The sequence below is a fragment of the Aquarana catesbeiana genome, linkage group LG09 (genome assembly GCF_042186555.1).
Source record: "Aquarana catesbeiana isolate 2022-GZ linkage group LG09, ASM4218655v1, whole genome shotgun sequence".
In the NCBI taxonomy this organism is placed as follows: domain Eukaryota; kingdom Metazoa; phylum Chordata; class Amphibia; order Anura; family Ranidae; genus Aquarana; species Aquarana catesbeiana.
In genome coordinates, this window is record NC_133332.1 from 198,599,073 (window position 1) to 198,618,688 (window position 19,616).

Genomic DNA, 19,616 nt, shown 5'->3' on the forward strand with positions numbered 1-19,616 from the left:
GGACAAAGACGCCAAATACATACTCACAAGAAACAGGAAACAATGTATGCATTGTGCCACATCAATGACAGTCCAATGGTGGCGAGGTGTCATCCCATCCAATGCACCACAGCTAACACGTTTCCGAAGACATACCCCCTTCTTCAGTTCTCTGAAGCATCCCCTGAAACGCGTTAGCTTTTTAGCAGTGTGGTGCGTTGGGTGGGATGACACCTCACCACCATTGGACTGTCATTGGTGTTATACAATGCATACATTGTTAACTTTCTTGTGAGTGTGTATTTGGCATCATTGTCTATTTACTAAAAAACCTCTTGGTAATACACTAGGCATTTGCTCCCTTCGGTTTGTGTCTTTCTACAGTTTCTTGTCAGATTTCCCCATCTGAGGAGGGCAGCAGCGACTGAGCATTCCAGTTAATGGATCTTTATTAAAACCTCACTGACTCTCATTGTTGAACATTTTGGATTGTATAGAAGTCCTCTATGTACTAGAGGTGTTTTTTTACGGTCTTGCAATTGACTGTTTATATGGACATTACATAGTACAACATCTATTGGTATACTGTACATGTGGATATAATTTAATGCTTTTGTTCTTTTTATGTAAATGTGACATGGTACAGCATCACATTTTATGTATGCTGTATGTAATTCTCATTTTCTGTTCTTTTTCTATATACAGTATCTCAGAAGTGAGTACACCCCTCACATTTGTGTAAATATTATATCTTTTCATGTGACAACACTGAAGAAATTACACTTTGCTACTTTGTAAAGTAGTGAGTGTACAGCTTGTATAACAGTGTAAATTTGCTGTCCTCTCAAAATAACTCAACACAGCCATTAATGTCTAAACCGCTGGCAACTAAAGTGAGTACACCACTAAGTGAAAATGTCCAAATTGGGCCCAATTATCCATTTTTCCTCCCCGCTGTCATGTGACTCATTAGTGTTACAAGGTCTCAGGTGTGAATGGGGAGCAGGTGTGTTAAATTTGGTGTTATCGCTCTCTCTCTCATACTGATCAATGGAAGTTCAACATGGCACCTCATGGCAAAGAACTCTCTGGGGATCTGAAAAAAAGAATTGTTGCTCTACATAAAGATGGCCTAAGCTATAAGAAGATTGCCAAGACCCTGAAACTGAGCTGCAGCACAGTGGCAAAGACCATACAGCAGTTTAATCACTTGCCGACCATCCGCTGCAGTTATACTGCGGCAGAATGGCATGGCTGGGCGAAACGACATTATGTAACTTCGCTTTGCCCTGTGGCCACTAGGGGGCGCGCAGGCCCCCCAAGCCGATGCGAGTGCCCGGCAGTCACGTTGACCGCCGGGCTCCCGCAATCGCTCGGGGCATACGAAGAACCGGTATCTGTGTGTGTAAACACACAGTTTACATTTTTCTGAAGGGAGAACAGACTGTCTATTCATACAGAGTATGAACAGCGATCTGTCATCTCCCCTGCACAGTCCCCTCCCCCCTTCAGTTAGAACACAAACTAGGGAACACATTAACCCCTTGATTGCCCCATAGTGTTAACCCCTTCACTGCCAGTGACATTTTTACAGTAATCAATGCATTTTCTATAGCATTGATCGCTGTATTAATGCCAATGGTCCAAAAAATGTGTCAAAATTGTCCGATGTGTCTGCCATAATGTCGCAGTCCCAATAAAAAATAAATAAATAAATCGCAGATCGCCGCCATTACTGGTAAAAAAAAAAAATCCTAATAAAAATGCCATAAAACTATCTCCTGTTTTGTAGACGCTATAACTTTTGCGCAAACCAATCAATATATGCTTATTGCGTTTTTTTTTTTTTTTTACCAAAAATAATGTAGACGAATACACATCAGCCTAAACTGAGGAAAAAAATTTTTTTTTATATATTTTTGGGGGGATATTTATTACAGCAAAAAGTAAAAAATAATGCATTTTTTTCAAAATTGTCGCTCTTTTTTTGTTTATAGCGCAAAAAATAAAAGCCGCAGAGGTGATCGAATACCACCAAAAGAAAGCTCTATTTGTGAGAAAAAAAGGACGTCAATTTTGTTCAGCTGCAACTTTAAATGACCGCGCAATTGTCAGTTAAAGCGACGCAGTGCCAAATCGCAAAAAGTGCTCTGGTCAGGAAGGGGGTAAAATCTTCCGGGGCTGAAGCGGTTAACAGGACAGGTTCCACTCAGAACAGGCCTCACCATGGTCAACCAAAGAAGTTGAGTGCACATGATCAGCGTCATATCCAGAGGTTGTCTTTGGGAAATAGACGTATGAGTGCTGCCAGAGGTTGAAGGGGTAGGGGGTCAGCCTGTCAGTGCCCAGACCATACGCCGCACACTACATCAAATTGGTCTGCATGCCTGTCGTCCCAGAAGGAAGCCTCTTCTAAAGATGATGCACAAACGGTTTGCTGAAGACAAACAGACTAAGGACATGGATCACTGGAACCATGTCCTGTGGTCTGATGAGAACAAGATAAACTTATTTGGTTTAGATGGTGTCAAGCGTGTGTAGCGGCAACCAGGTGAGGAATACAAAGACAAGTGTGTCTTGCCTACAGTCAAGCATGGTGGTGGAGTGTTATGGTCTGGGGCTGCATGAGTGCTGCCGGCACTGGAGAGCTACAGTTCATTGAGGGAACCATGCATGACAACATGTACTGTGACATACTGAAGCAGAGCATGATCCCCTCCCTTCAGAGACTGGGCCACAGGGCAGCATTCCAACATAATAACGACCCCAAACACACCTCCAAGATGACCACTGACTTGCTAAAGAAGCTGAGGGTAAAAGTGATTGACTGGCCAAGCATGTCTCCAGACCTAAACACTATTGAGCATCTTTGGGGCATCCTCAAATGGAATTTGGAGGAGCGCAAGGTCTCTAACATCTACCAGCTCCATGATGTTGTCATGGAGGAGTAAAAGAGGACTCCAGTGGCAACCTGTGAAGCTCAGGTGAACTCTATGCCCAAGAGGGTTAAGGCAGAGCTGGAAAATAATGGTGCCCACACAAAATATTGACACTTTGGGCCCAATTTGGACATTTTCACTTAGGGGTGTACTCACTTTTGCCAGTGGTTTAGACAATAATAGCTGTGTGTTGCGTTAGCGGGTCCGCTGAGTAAATGGCTGAAAGTGATGAAAGGTTAGCAGTGTCGCTGGTTCTTTTTGGACTACAACGCCAGTCTCCTCTCCTATTACACGGGTGTTGTGATCTTCCGAGCTGGCCGACGCTGAGAATCCGTGGGATATCGTGAATGCCTGTTATTTACATCTTTTTGGTGAGTTTGAACCCCAAAGGGGCGTGTGGAGCACGGGGTGTGGAATAAGGTGATTGGTTGCACTATCCGATTATTTCCCCTCTATACCTACATATGAAGCCTACAACGGACTTGATCTTCACGTTTATTCATTTCTGTTTCTGCAATTTATTGTTCGGCTATTATTATTGCATGTGTCAGTTTATATGCAGATGTGACAATACATATGATTTTGACAGAAGCACCGCTTGGATATGATGCTCTTTTACGTTTGAGGTTTTAACTGTGATAGATCATTTTTTATTACGGTATATATATATATATATATATATATGTCTGTTTTTTTTTTAATTTAAGTGGCAGCTTGATATAATTTGCTTTGTATTGTGAGCAATCGCAACACTACTATTTATTGAATTTATATATTGGAACCACTTTTGCGCTGAGTTGGGTAGTAATAAGGGAGCCAGTATTTTCTTTCCTCTTTTACACTTTAAACTGTGTTCCCAGGTTGGAACCCCTGTAGGCAGCAAGTGCAGCAGGGAATTCCTATGCCTGTCATTGTTCTGGACTGGTTTCCACCACAACAGAGAACACATGGCAATCAATATTTCATGGCAATTTGACATCTCAGGTGTGATAGATTCATGGAACGGAGGTGGCAGCTGTATCATTCAAGGAATGTGATTGGAAGATTTACTGGAAGTTGCACAGCTCAGAACCAGGTCGAGGGATCTTAAACGATAAAGAGAAAATGAATGAAAATGGTCGACTTCCAGCAGATATCCACAATAACACAGCCATAACCTTCTTTATTAAAGAATTATGAGTAAAGAGTGGCAACTCAAGAAACAAACCAGCTTTAACTATCTGGGTTTCTCTAAACTGGTGAAAAAGTAGAACCTGATATGGGATCTATCAATGTTCACATTATTACCATCAGTATATGGCAATATGCATACAGGACATTTTTTTTCTCCCCTGGACACCTTTGCTCCAGGGGAGAAAAAAACGCAGCTTAAAAAAAATGCACCCAAAGCCGCGTTTTGCCTTAGCATTTGCACATTTGACATCAATGTATTCTGTTGGCCAGAATATTAATTTATTCTTGCCATTAGAATGCATTAATGTACAAAGGAGTGAAAACGCTTAAACGCATTCAGCGTTAATGCACGTTTGATGTTTTTTCCACCCAAACGCTCCTCTTCTGAATGTGCAAATGATAGGTTATTTTTCTGCCTCTACTGTAAACACCTATGAGTGCATGGATAATTAAGCTAGTACAGAGGGGAATTTAGAGGTAGAAAAAAAGTCAAACCTCTGTAAAAATGGCATTTTGATTACCTGTGTGCAAGAGGCCTTATGCTGGTTCCAGAGGACAGACTGTATATATTGCAGACCATAGGTCAGACCTATCCATGGCCATATGGATCCAGAGCCTTGCCTTTATACACTTCAGACCATATCTATCGATTACCATCTATTATTTATCTATCCGCTTACTATTACTGGATTCAGGGCCCTACTTTTATGTAGGGCCAAATCTATCTATGGCCATTATAAACCTGGATCCACATCCCTGCCTTTAGAAACTAGACCCCTGAAGAGATTTATTCATAAACATTATTAACCACTTCAACCCCTTAGGAAACATCCATACTGTATGTCCCCGGGTTGAAGCGGTTTTACCGGGATGATGCCTGCACCTTATGGGCTTTCATGTAGAAGTGATCCGAGTGACTATACAGCTGCTTAATCACCTCTACAGGGAGCGGAAGGGAGCCCCCCTCCCACTGCCACCCGCTGCCTTTACTGGGCTCTCCTGGGCCACTGGGGAGCCTGGTACCACTGCCGCTTGGTCCTCTTGTGCACTCAGAGGAGAGGAAGGTACATACGTTCCCACCTCCCCTCTGTGTTGTAAGAAACTGAAAGCGACAATAATTTAGTCATTTACAGTTTTGGTTTGATTTTTACAAGCTGGAACCGGCTGGTACAGCATCTAACCAAATCTATCTCAGTCCCTTTACATGCTTTCAGGGCAGAGGAGAGATCTGGGGTCTAATGGACTCTGGATCTCTCCATAAAGAGTGCCTGTCACGCTTATTGCTATCACAATGGATATTGTTCATCCATTGTGATAGCAATAAAGCTGTTTTTAAAAAAAAATTAAAGGGACAGTGTAAAAAAAAAACTGTTTTCAATAAAACGATTAGAAGAGAAGTATGGTTTTTGTTTTTTTTCCCCCTTTTATACTTACATCTGTCCCCCCGGCGTCTATCCACTGAGAACCGAGCCATCAAACATCACCGATGGCTTGGTTCCCACAGATCCCCGAGAGGAGAGCTGCTGATTATTATACCAAATCCAGAGCCCTCTCTTTATAGACCAGACCAGATCTATCCATGACCATTATTATACTGAATCCAGAGCCCTCTCTTTATAGACCAGACCAGATCTATCCATGACCATTATTATACTGAATCCAGAGCCCTCTCTTTATAAACCAGACCAGATCTTTCCATGACCATTATTATACTGAATCCAGAGCCCTCTCTTTATAAACCAGACCAGATCTATCCATGACCATTATTCTACTGAATCCAGAGCCCTCTCTTTGTAGACCAGACCAGATCTATCCATGACCATTATTATACTGAATCTAGAGCCCTGTGTTTATACACCAAACCAAGAACCATCTGTCTATGGTCAATATTATACGGGACCTGCCTTCACATGCCAAACCCTGGACCAGATCTATCTATGGCCGTTAAAAAATTGGATCAGAACCCTGCCTTTATACACCAGACCAAATCTATCAATGGTCATAAAAAACTGTATTCAGAGCCTTTACAATTTATAATAGTTCCTGGACCAAATATAGTATATAAAAAGCCCTGCCTTTATATACTGGATGCCCTGAGCCAGATCTATCACAGTCATCGATGTATTGGAGCCCAGCCTTTATTTACTGAATGCAAAGTCCTACTTAATACACCAGATATATCCATAATCTTTATTAAAATGGACCCTCAACCAGCGCTCTCCATGGTCATTATTTTACTGGACATAACGGACCCCAGACCAGTTCTATCCATGGTCATTATAATTATTGTTATATGATATACTAATAATATCGGACCAGACCTTTCCATCATCATTATTATACTGGATACATGGATTACATCTATCTATGGTATTATTATACCAAATAATGTAGACCTCAAACCACATCCATCCATGGTCATTATCACACTGGATATGAAGGGCTTATTATTTCACAGGATATAACAGACCCCAGGCCAGATCTATCCAAGGTGTTTTTAATATTGGATTCACAGGCCTCCAGGGTCATTATCATACTACATATAACAAACAAGACCAGACCAGGTCATTAATATCTTGGATATAATAAACCCCAGATCAAATGTATATATGATTGTTATTATACTAGATTTAATAGACACTACACTAGACTTTCCATGGTCATTAATATGCTGGATACAATGCAATTCGAACTAGACCTATCCAATGTCCTTATTATAATGGATACACTAAATGAAACCACATACAGTATATCCATGGTCATTTTTGTACCACATATAACACACCACAGAGCAGATGTTTCCATGGTCATTCTTTTATAGTGGACCAGGACCAAGCCAACACAGGGTCATTGATATAGTGAATCACAGGTCAGATCTAACTATGGTCACTATTTTATACTGGATGTTATGACCCCCAACCATATTTCTGCAAGGTCATTAATTTTACTGTATGCAATTAACGTGGGCCCAGACCTATCCATGGTAATTTTTATGCTGGGTATAATGGAACTATACTGGATATAACAAACCCCAGACCACATCTATTCCTGATTGTTACACTATATATATATAGTGGACCTGGAAACACTACCCTGGACCCTGGATCAGACTTTTCTATGGTTATTAAATGGTCATTATTATAAAGGATATAATGGACTGCAGAACAAAGCTATCCATGGTTATTATACTGTGCATAATGGACTCAAGGCCAATGCTCTCCATGGTCATTATTATATTGGATATAGTTCCTCCTGCCTTGAACCAAATCAAGCCATGTCCATTACTATGCTGAAGATGAGGGAACTTAAACAAGACTTATTCATGGTCACTATTATGGTGGATATAACATACCCTGGATCAGACCTGTCAATGGAAATTGTTATACTGGATATATTGGACCCTGGACCAGACTGATCTATATAGTCAATATATAATAGATACACCAAGCCCTGACCCAGACTTATCCATGGGCATTATAAAGCTAGATAAAACAGACCCCAGACCTGATCTCTTCACATTCACTGTAGCCCTGGACTTCAGATCAATGACATGATATTTACATAGAAAATAAAGTCAGAGAGCCCTGTATAATCAGTGAGGATCCCAGCGCAGCTATCAGGCTATGTTGTGCAGGTGAATGTTCTTTTCATATCCGCACTCAGGACCTTCACACAGATAGGATGATGACAGAGAACCCTTCACGTGATTATCAGCAATCAGGACAGACATTAGGTGGAGATGTGAATGTACACAGTTTACCTGCAGACCCCTGCGACCTAAAACTTGTCCTCGTCACCTGTATTCCACCTATAAAGTGACCTCCTAACACAGAGGCAGAATACAGGGGGGATGTTCTGTATTCCTGGCTGCAATGAGCGATCACACCCCCCATGTCCTCCCATCCCTCAGTGTGTGACAGTGTACATGGATGTCCCCCTCAGCCTGCAGAGTGTGGCAGTTAATATGGATGAATGTCCCCCCATCCTGCAGAGTGTGACAGTGTATGTGGATGGATGTCCCCTCAGGCTGCAGAGTGTGACAGTGTACATGGATGTCCCCTCAGGCTGCAGAGTGTGACAGTGTACATGGATGTCCCCCAGCCTGCAGAGTGTGACAGTGTATGTGGATCAATTTCCCCTCAGCCTGCAGAGTGTGACACTGTATATGGATGGATGTCCCCTCAGCCTGCAGAGTGTGACAGTGTACATTGATGTCCCCAGCCTGCAGAGTGTGACAGTATACATGGATGTCCCCCATCCTGCAGAATGTGACAGTGTATATGGATGTCCCCAGCCTGCAGAGTGTGACAGTGTACATGGATGGATTTCAGCACACACTGCACAGATGATCAGACAGGTGAAGGCACTGCACACCATTCTGAAAACACACACATGAGGACACCAGGCACAGTTCTTACCGTTGGGTGAAGCTGAGCAATTTGGAGGAAGCGGAGTCCACCCCGTCCATTCTCCATAGATGAGGGTGAGCGGAGCCCCTGAGAGATGGATGGAGAGAGGAGGAGGGGGAGGGACGGGGTCCTCTCTACATAAACGTGACTTGGAGGCTAGATAGGCAGCTCAACACTTTCATCATCATCCACCTTCATCCATTCACCCTCCTCCCCCTATACACACACTGTCACCACCTCCTGAGCCTGATGGAGGTGTACCCGGCACTATACAGCCAACATTATCTATGTAACAGAACTCTACACAAAATACAGCCAATATTATATATATACCAGACAGAGGTGTACCCAGCACTGTACACAGAATACAGCCAACATTATGTATATACAAGACAGAGGTGTACCCAGCACAGTACACAGAATACAGCGAACATTATGTATATACCAGACAGAGGTGTACCCAGCACTGTACACAGAATACAGCCAACATTATGTATATACAAGACAGAGGTGTACCCAGCACTGTACACAGAATACAGCCAACATTATGTATATACCAGACAGAGGTGTACCCAGCACTGTACACAGAAAACAGCAAGTATAATCTGTGTTTTTGCCAAGCAGATTATTCTACACAGAATACAGCCAATATTATATATATACCAGACAGAGGTGTACCCAGCACTGTACACAGAATACAGCCAACATTATGTATATACAAGACAGAGGTGTACCCAGCACTGTACACAGAATACAGCGAACATTATGTATATACCAGACAGAGGTGTACCCAGCACTGTACACAGAATACAGCGAACATTATGTATATACAAGACAGAGGTGTACCCAGCACTGTACACAGAATACAGCCAATACTATGTATATAACAGACAGAGGTGTACCCAGCACTGTACACAAAATACAGCCAACATTGTGTATATACAAGACAGAGGTGTACCCAGCACTGTACACAGAATACAGCCATTATGTATATACCAGACAGAGGTGTACCCAGAATACAGCCAACATTATGTATATACCAGACAGAGGTGTACCCAGCACTGTACACAGAATACAGCCAATATTATGTATATAAAAGACACAGGTGTACCCAGCACTGTACACAGAATACAGCCAACATTATGTATATACCAGACAGAGGTGTACCCAGCACTGTACACAGAATACAACCAACATTATGTATATACCAGACAGAGGTGTACCCAGCACTGTACACAGAATACAACCAACATTATGTATATACCAGACAGAGGTGTACCCAGCACTGTACACAGAATACAGCGAACATTATGTATATACCAGACAGAGGTGTACCCAGCACTGTACACAGAAAACAGCAAGTATAATCTGTGTTTTTGCCAAGCAGATTATGGAAAGCAGAGTACACAAGGTGTACCTGTAACTTTCACTTTACTAAACAGGTAGAAAGTTAGAAGCAATACTACAAAAAGTATGCATACAATGTACTCTGCCAGCCACCAAGGACTCATCAGAGGGATAGGTTATTTATGTTACAAAGTGGGTACGTTTAAATATCGCTTGAGATTTTCATAGGGCTCATGCACACACATGTATATTAGGGAATATGGATGTACAGAGTAACAGAAGCCTGCCTGTATTAGTGGCACCCAGAAGCCACAACTGCAGTGCAGTTTTGGCCATAGACATACATTATAGAATACTGTTTATAAATGCAAAATTTAGCATTTAGAAAAATTACATTCACATGTATGCATGCATGTACTGGCATTTATGTCTATGGGTTAATGTATTCAGTAGCTGTGACTCCCTGTCATCACAAAGGCATGAGGATTTTTCTTTGTACACCCAAATATTTGGCTATGTGTAAGACTCCTTATTATGAAGGTCACCCCTCTCTAGTAAGTTTTAGATATATGTACTGGGGGGTGGAGTAATGGAGTGGCATATACACATAGGAGGTTGCAGGAATGTAAGCAGATAATACAAGGACTGTTACATTGTATCTTATTCTGTGTAAACAGAGGACTTTTTTTTTTTGTTTCTGGTAAGCAAAATTATTTTGCCAAGAAAAATTAATATTTATATAATTTGTTTGATTTTGCACTGTTTGTTTAGAAATTAATTCTGCATATTTCACAGTTGTATACATATGAAAAAATATCCAATATCCAATATGATTTTTTTTTTTTTTTTTTGGATCTGCCCACACCTGCTGGAAAGATTGAGCAAAAAGAACAATTTGGCCTGTCCTGGGGATTCCTCGATCTGTGGAATAGAAGAGGCACCCCTCCTGGTAGCAGCATTTAGATGCCAATAGTCTACACTAAAGTGGAGGATGCCATTCCTCTTCCTTTCTTGGTAGATGAGTAGAAGTATGCTTCCATGTTTTTCTCAGATGGGATTTCAAGAATATTTATTGCACAAATTTCACAGCCCCTATCATAGTGCCCCTTGCAACCTGACACCCCACCTCCCCCATCTCTCATTATCACAGTGCCCCCTTTTACTCTCTGCCTCCCCTGCGCAGTTCTACCTAAGGCATAAACAGCTATCTAATACTATTAGCAATGTATTTAAGTAAGAGATTGCAGACATACTACAAGAGATGGTTAGAGACTGAGGACATGATACAGGAGATGGTTAGAGACGGAGGACATGATACAGGAGATGGTCAGAGACTGCGCACATGATACAAGAGATAAATGCAGCCTTTTCAGTGGCCATCAAATGCAGCCTCACCAGTGGCCATCAAATGCAGCCTCACCAGTGGCCATCAAATGCAGCCTCACCAGTGCCTGGATCACACAGAGGGGTGATCTCCCGTTGTGTCACGGAGCTTGGATTTGAATTGCCTGGAAAGCCACTGTAACAAAGTCCCGCCTCCTAGACCGGCTCCTATGATACACGTCACACTGATTCAATTTCCCAGCACTGGATCAGCTGACTAGAGGTCAGCTGACTGGTGAGGAACGTGAAGTGGGAGGGGCTGGAGGAGACCTTATCTCCTGATTTTGGCATAGGTGTCACTGCTGCAAGACGCCACAAAGTTGGAGACAGTGACTAACACTACCTGTGATTATAGTTGCCATTAAAAGTCCTTACTACAGTTCTCAGATCAGCAGATGACCTTAATCAAGAGCACCTAAGTTGGCTGATCAGGGGCGTGGCCTAGCGCATGGAGCTGTAGGTCGCACTTTACAGCGGCTCCCAGTCCTACGGATCTCCATGAGGCTACAGCGCGGACATCTCACCTCACATCGCCTCCAAACCGCACAGATGGGCAAAGGAAAGCCCAAGGAACACCACAAGCCCGGGGCTGATCGTACCCAAAGCGATCTGGGCAAGTTTTATGACCCGGGCTTCCGCGGCCTACAGCTCACAGGGGAAGACCAAGATGGCGCCGGCACCTCCGTCCCCCGCCCGCTCTGAGCCTTCAGACGCCATGCAGGTATGCTCCAGAGCTCGCTCTGCCTCACTAGCCGACCTAGAGCCCACACTGCAGAGCCAACACAGCCCGCACAGCCCATACAACCAGTCACAAGCATCCCTGAACTCGGAGGACGGATGGGACTTAGAATCGCAGATGTGATCCCTCCACACATATTTGCGCTCCCTCCCAACGAAAGGCGATTTTGAACATTACACCACCCGCATGGAAAAAACATACAAGCAGGAGATTGCGGAGCTTAAAAGGGACATGGGGACCCGCATAGAGGATGTGGAACATACCGCTGAGGGTATATGTACCACCCTGCAATCCCACAAGGAAATTTTAAACTCCCATACTGTCCTGATCCAACAGCTCATGTACCACCAGGATGACATTCAGAACCGGAACAGACGGAATAATATTAGAATCCGTGGTATCCCAGAAACCATTTTGAGCATAAAGACCTGGCAGGGGCTGTGACCTCTATCTTCAAACAATTACTCCAACAACCCAAAGATACTCACATTGAATTGGACAGAGGGCACAGGACATCAGGCCCCCGCAACCCGGACTCTGCTTATGTCCGTGACACTCTATGTAGAATACATTTTTATAAAGTAAAGGAAAACATCATGCGAGTGGCAAGCACACAGGACTCCATCAGGCTGAACGACACCCCTGTTATGCTACTTCCAGACCTTTCCTGCCAAACGCTAGCCATGAGACGCTCCCTGAAGCCCCTAACTTCAATCCTGCAAGAGAGACAAATCAGATATCAATGGCGCTTTCCATTCCAACTGTGAGTCCAGCATGAGGGTAAGGCGGCCCTCTTCCGCACCCTGGGAGACTTACCACAATTCCTGAGCACCCTAGAACTTCCGCAGGTCTCCTTACCGGATTGGCCTCTCCCAACTACCACCCCTGGCCTTCCATTCAACACGCAATGGCAGAAGTCCGGCAGGCAGAAGCGTCCCAGATCTTCACCCCAAAAGTCGCCTGATGACTGATGTCCCCCTGAAATACAGGGCTCTACCTTCTACCTTCTTTTACTCCTTCAATGGAGTTGAGCTTATTCGCTCACCCGTGGCTTGAGGCCTCAACTCCCACACCGGGCTTTCAGATCTGTTGACATAGCATTGTTTACAGGCGATGCACACAAACTTTTCTAATTTTTTCTTTTATTTTGTTTTTGGCCTTTTGGTGCATCCCCCCTCATGTAGTAGTTTTTTACCATTTTTCTCTCGGCCCACGTGGCTAAAATTAACTGTTATTGCTATGTGGTGGGGGGAGTGGGGAGGTGGGTTGGATTCGGTGAGGGAAGGTTATATTTGTTCCGGCACTTTAGATTTTGATCCCTGTTTTATTACAATTAATTCTCCTCAATGTTATATTTACCGCACTGGTGCCTTCCTTCCATACTGGGTTTCATTTGATCCTATTTAGGATGAAGAATGATCGCCACCTCCTTTCCCACCTTTGTGGCACCTCGTGTACTGTCTCAGTGCATGAGGGCCCTCATACCCTATCAGGCACTCCTGAAGCGGTGTGGAAGAAAGGCAGATGTGCCAAATTAGGCCCGCTACATAACATCCATGGTTGAGGTTGTATGTGAGAGTTGTCCTCAGGTTACTCATGTTATTTACACGGTGGGGATCCCGGGACTGGGAGACGCTTTGTGCGCTTACCACGTTTAAACTTAGGACCAATAGTGCTTTTTACTACACTGTTTACGTTGTTTAGTGTCTTCTTCTCATTTGTTATGCGATTATATTTTATGATCAGTTTTAGGTTACCACTCTATGGTTTCAACCTCCTTTTTCACCTATGTTTTTTACGGTGGCTCTTTCCGTCTGACCTTTGGATGCACTCCGCTTCTGCAAGCATGAGATGGTTCCTGCCCACCTTTCTTGTCTACCTCATTTCTTCTATTCTCCCTCCTTCACTGTACCTAACCTCTGTTTTTTTTCTCCCCCCCCCCCTCCCCCCACAGAGCAGGTCTTGGGGCACACATGGGTCATTAGAGTTCTAGCAGGAGATCCCGAGCTTGCTTCCACCCCACCGCTCCCATGTCTCCACTAGACCATATCACTTTAGCTTCCTTTAACTGCAGGGGCTTCAATACCCCGGAGAAAAGGAGCCAAGTTTTATATCATTTTCACAAAGCCAAATCCCAAATCTTACTCCTTGAAGAGACGCATTTTAAGGGCTCGGCCATCCCAACCCTAAATAACCCCCATTTTCACCAGTGGTTCCATAGCACCAACCCACTTGCTAAGTCCAAAGGGGTGTCAATAGCTTTCCATAAATCTTTTCATCCAGAAGTTCTGGACACATTGATAGACCCTGCAGGTCGCTTTATTTTCCTTAAGCTAAAATCTAACTTTTCTATTTTCACAGTTGCTAATGTATACGGACCTAACCAGGACCAAGGGAGTTTTTTCTCTATGCTCATAGACAAATTAATCTTGTTTGGGGGCCCCTGTTTTATTCTAGGAGGAGACCTCAACGTGACCTTCTCGCCAGCCGTGGACACCTCCTCTGGTAAGTCCACTATTTCACACTCCACCCTTACACACATAAAATCATTCTTACACTCTGCCCAACTAGTGGATGTCTGGCGTGTTCAGCACCCATTCGAGAGAGACTACAGCTGCTATTCAGTTGCTCATAAATCCTATAGTCGCATTGACTATTTTCTAGTGTCCCAATCCCTACTTGATATCCCTCTACAAGCGTCCCTTGGTAACATTCTCTGGTCAGACCATGCCCCCCGCACATTTAAGCTTAGCTCATCCACCTAAAGCCCACAAGACATTTTCATGGTGCTTAAATGACAACTTATTAAAAGACAGCCTCTGTGTAACAGATATTGAGCAGGCGATCCGAAACTTTGTTCAAGATCACCGCTCAGACGATACCAACCCCCTTACCAAATGGGAAGCCCTGAAATGTGTGTTGAGGGGAATTTTCATCCAACATGGCGCGCGATTAAAGAAAGCTAGATCGACGGATATCACCAAACTATTATCTTTGATCCACACCTTAGAAATCGCACATAAGAAAGACCTCGCACATAGTACCTTCGTAGATCTCTCCAACTCCCGCAGAGACTTACTCCGTATCTTAGATGCACATACCCTTATAGCTAGAGACAAAGGAGGAAATCGTCATTACATGCTGGCCAATAAATGCGGGCAACACCTAGCTAAGGTCCTACATCCTCGTCCTCCACGACGCCCCATACCGTTCATTTGCAATCCTGGCCAACAAAGAATTAGAACTCCTAGGGGCATTGCGGATGCTTTTCAACACTATTATTCTCAACTGTACAATCTCCCCACACGACCTCAACAGTCTCCAAAACACAATACACAAATCCCTGACATGGAAAATTACATATTAGAAACGACCCTTCCACAAATAGACCCTTCCACTTCTACAGCCCTAGATGAAGTCCTGACGACTTCGGATTTCCTATTAGCTATTAAGGGATTGAAACCTGGAAAATGCCCAGGGCCTGATGGCTTCTCACCCAGATTCTACAAATCATTTGCCCATTCCTTAGCCCCACTTCTCGCTGCGGCGTTTAACTACCTAGATGATGATCACCCTCTTTCTAAATCCCTTCTTTCTGCCACCATCTCAGTCATACCTAAACCCGGAAAAGACCCCTCTCAATCTACTAGTTATAGGCCCATTTCCCTCCTTAATGGGGACGTTAAACTCTTTGCAAAGATCCTAGCCAATCGTCTTTCACCCCTTTTAACCTCTATTATACATAGAGAGCAAGTGGGCTTTGTCCCTGGTAGAGAGGCCAGGGACAACACCACAAAAATGATCCACCTGATTTCTTACATCCACAAACACAATCTAAAGGCCTGTATCCTCTCTTTTGACGCCGAGAAGGCGTTTGACCGGGTCAATTGGCAGTTTTTATGCCTCTCTCCAGAGCAGATTGGACTCGGTCCCTCATTTATATCCAAGGTGATGGCGCTTTATTCTCATCCCACAGCCTCTGTGCTGGTCAATGGCTCCTCATCCACCCCATTTTCAATCTCTAATGGAACTAGGCAGGGCTGTCCTTTGTCCCCCCTGCTTTTCGTTTTGGTGATGGAACACTTGGCTACGGCCATTAGACAAAACAGCAGCATTAAGGGAATACCGACGCCATCATCTGAATTTAAACTCTCACTTTATGCGGATGATCTCCTTGTCTACATTCAACAACCTCATACCTCACTACCCTCTTTAATGCAAGAGTTCCACAGACTTGGAGATCTGAGTAATTTTAAGCTTAATATGTCTAAGACAGAAGCCCTCAACATATCCCTAACTCCCCCTACCCTTACACAAATACGGGCCAATTTCCCATTTCAATGGGGATCAAAGGGCATCTCCTACCTTGGTGTCACCATCCCATCCAACTTAGCCGACCTTTATAACCTCAACTACCTCCCTCTCCTATCCCCTATTCGGAAAGAATTAGAGATGTGGAATCAGACGCCACTACCCTGGTTCGGTCGCATCAACACATTAAAGATGGACCCCGTCCCTAAATTACTATTCGTTTTCCAGACAATTCCTATACTCATTCCTAAACGATTTTTTACCTCTCTACGATCTATGTCTATACGTTTTGTCTGGCAACAAGGAATGTCCCGTATTCGCCATACCTTGTTAACATATCCTAAAACACGGGGCGGGGTTGGCCTTCCAGACTTTGAAATGTACCACAGGGCTGCCGTCCTCTCTAGGATCCTCGAGTGGTTCCCTCGCCCATTCCCCAAGGCATCCACTGCCATAGAACAAGATCTCTCCATTTCTGACCTTCAGGCTCTGCTCTGGGGATATGGTCAAAAACTGTCCACCCTAGCTAACTCCTCTCCATTAACGGCTGCAGCACTATACCTGTGGTACAAAAAGGGACTATTAACATTATTATCCACTGACCCCTCACCACTTAACTCATTCATACATCCGACTGAGGGCACGCCTGCTCTACCAGAAGACAGTGGTAATTGGCTTACAGCCCTACGTATTTCCTCTTTTTGCTTTGACCTGTTTTCCTCCACCCACACCCATAGACCTCTGACTGACTACGAGTGGCTGTGTTCTCTCTCAGAAACACCTAAACATTTACTGTCCATCACTTACAAACTATTATACTCACTGACCCATGACCAGCTTCCACCTTACACGAGGAGGTGGGCCACGGACCTGGGCAGGGATCTCTCACTGGATGACTGGCAAAAGTCATTTCACTTCACGCACAAATCCTCCATCTCTTGCTAAACACAAAAGAAGAAATTTAAAACTCCTGGCAAGATGGTACAGAGACCCCCAATCGCTTCACAAAATTTTTCCATCCACCACCACGGCTTGTTGGAGATGTGGAGAATTAGATGGAAGTTATCTCCATATATGGTGGGACTGCAATGCTATCCAGCCCTTATGGTCCCAGGTCTTTGCCATATACAGTAGCCTCTACGACAGGCCTACGGCGCCCACGCCCGAAGTAGCGCTGTTGTCCATGTTACCAGGCTCCATACCCTCTCAGAAACGGACCCTGCTCCGCTTTTTTCTCTCAGCAACCAGGCAACTCATACCCCTCTACTGGAAAACCACTACTACGCCACCGTTGTCCTCTTGGGTCTCTATTGTTAACGATATCATGCGAATGGAGGAGATGATAGCCCTAGACAATGAAACCTTTGATAAATTCAAAACCTTATGGCTAATCTGGATTGATTATTCCACCTCAGACGCCCTAAAAACCTTGCTAACGCCATCTAACTTAACAAACTCTACTCAGAATCCCCAGTGTGTTGCTCATTGTCTTGACCCCCCCCATCCTTACCTATTCCCTACCCTCTCCCTACCCTCTCTCCTTTTCTTTCTCTTTCTCTCTCCCTCTCCCCTTATTCCCCTTCCTCTTAGGATTCATTTAGCAGATATTAAAACTAACAATTTTTAGTTGTTTCGTAGCATGGTTACTTTATAATTTACTATATTGAAATTAAGCCGAACTAACACTTATCCACTTCTCTATGCTATACCGACTTATCTGTATAGTTTGTTACCCAGGCAAACTGACCTTTACCATGTTCTTTGCTGTATGGAACCTTTTGCCAAATGTTGATTGGCATTGTATTACTTTGTAAATTTAATAAAAATATATTTGACTCTAAGCTGGCTGATCAGAACTCCCCGCCAGCGCTGCCACTCATCCCAACTTCCCGCTAGCACTGCACTCATCCCATTCACTCCACCAAGCAGTAGGAGAAGGAATAAAAATAGAGAATACATGGAAGGGAGAGGAAAAGAGGGGGAGAAACAATGAAAAGGGGAGAGAAAGAATAAGAGAACAAGAAAGACGGCTAGAGAGAGGGACGGGGGAAAGAAAACAAGAAATTAGGATAGAGAGAGCTAAAAGGGAAAGAAAGGAGAACAAAGAGGAAGAGTGGTACATCCTAAAATGTATCATAAGGGGTTTTAATGGTTTTAATACTGTACGAGTGGAAGGGACTCAGGGAGCGCTAAATATCAATGGGTTAGGGCCGCAGATTACTTGTCTTGCCTTGGGTGCTGACAACCCACGCTACAAAAATAATTTTACTGTTAAGGGTCCCCACAACTTGGGAAATTTTATCAAGGGGTCACAGCACTAGGAAGGTTGAGAACCACTGTTCTAGTGGAAAAATGTGAGAGCCCTGCATTTTGTCTGAGAGTCAGCATTTGTTACCCAGTTTGTCCTCACAGTTTGTGCTTCAGTTCTGGGCATCCCATACTTCCCTAACCCTGTCCAAGTTACATTCCCGAATAAATGATCAAAACCAAAGGCAATGGACTGGATTATTCTAGGGGGTAGCACTACACCAAAAAGAGGACACATCTGCAAAGTAGCACAGGCAGAGATGGCTTACACTTGCGCAGGTGCACTGCCAAGATGTGGGGGGCGTGGTCTGGAGCATGATAGAGTAGGACACATGTGAAGAGAGTTCCATCTGCAACTTGTCCACCTGCTACTGTGGGCCCCGGAAGACATCTACAACCTATCTACCATGTTGCCCCCCTCAAAAGGCGTCTGAGGCTAGCTCGAAAGACTTGAAAAAATTCTGGCACAAGGAGAAGGAGGCCCAGCAAGAAGATGGCGGCGCATAAGCATCTGACTCAGAGCCCTCGGCGGCAGAAACAGCAACAGTGCTGGATGCGATCTCCATGTGTCAGGCAACCAACAGGATCCAACAGAAAAATTCCATCCAGCCAAATTAGCTCTAACAAAATATTCATCTATTGTGACTGTCTCTAGCACACACTACACAGAAACCATATGGATGTGACAGACTGCTTTTACTGATGGAGAGTCATCATCTCTACTACATCGTGAAATTTCCTGTCACTGAAATACTGTGTGAAAGGACATGGTTTAAACGTGGATGTCACCTGTCAGGATTCAAACAGCTGATGCTCCTCGCCATTTGTTCTGGCTGGAAAATTACAACATTTATAGTTTATTCATTCTGACATTGAATAATTGTGTAGAGAAGGCAGATGCTGAAGGGGTTTTGTACATTTCATACGGTGCAGTCTATAGTCTCCTTCAACCATATCATTCTCATCAGATCTGACAACCTGTTTTTAGAGGTGCAGGAGCTGGGCCTTCCATGCTCATCTTTGCCTTAC

At 44.0% G+C, this 19,616-nt stretch overlaps 1 protein-coding gene across 3 annotated transcripts in view; it reads right to left on the reverse strand.

The window, feature by feature from the left end:
• GARNL3 (GTPase activating Rap/RanGAP domain like 3) overlaps window positions 1–19,616 on the reverse strand; it is a 418,412-nt gene that overhangs the window by 291,110 nt on the left and 107,686 nt on the right. Inside the window, exon 1 of one of the 3 annotated variants that reach the window (XM_073599521.1) lies at window positions 8,510–8,692. The exons of the other annotated variants lie outside the window; for them this stretch is intronic. Coding sequence (XP_073455622.1) covers window positions 8,510–8,559 — 50 coding nt within the window. The 5' untranslated portion in view covers window positions 8,560–8,692. Of the gene's footprint in view, window positions 1–8,509; window positions 8,693–19,616 lie in introns of those variants that run through there. 3 annotated transcript variants of the gene reach the window in all.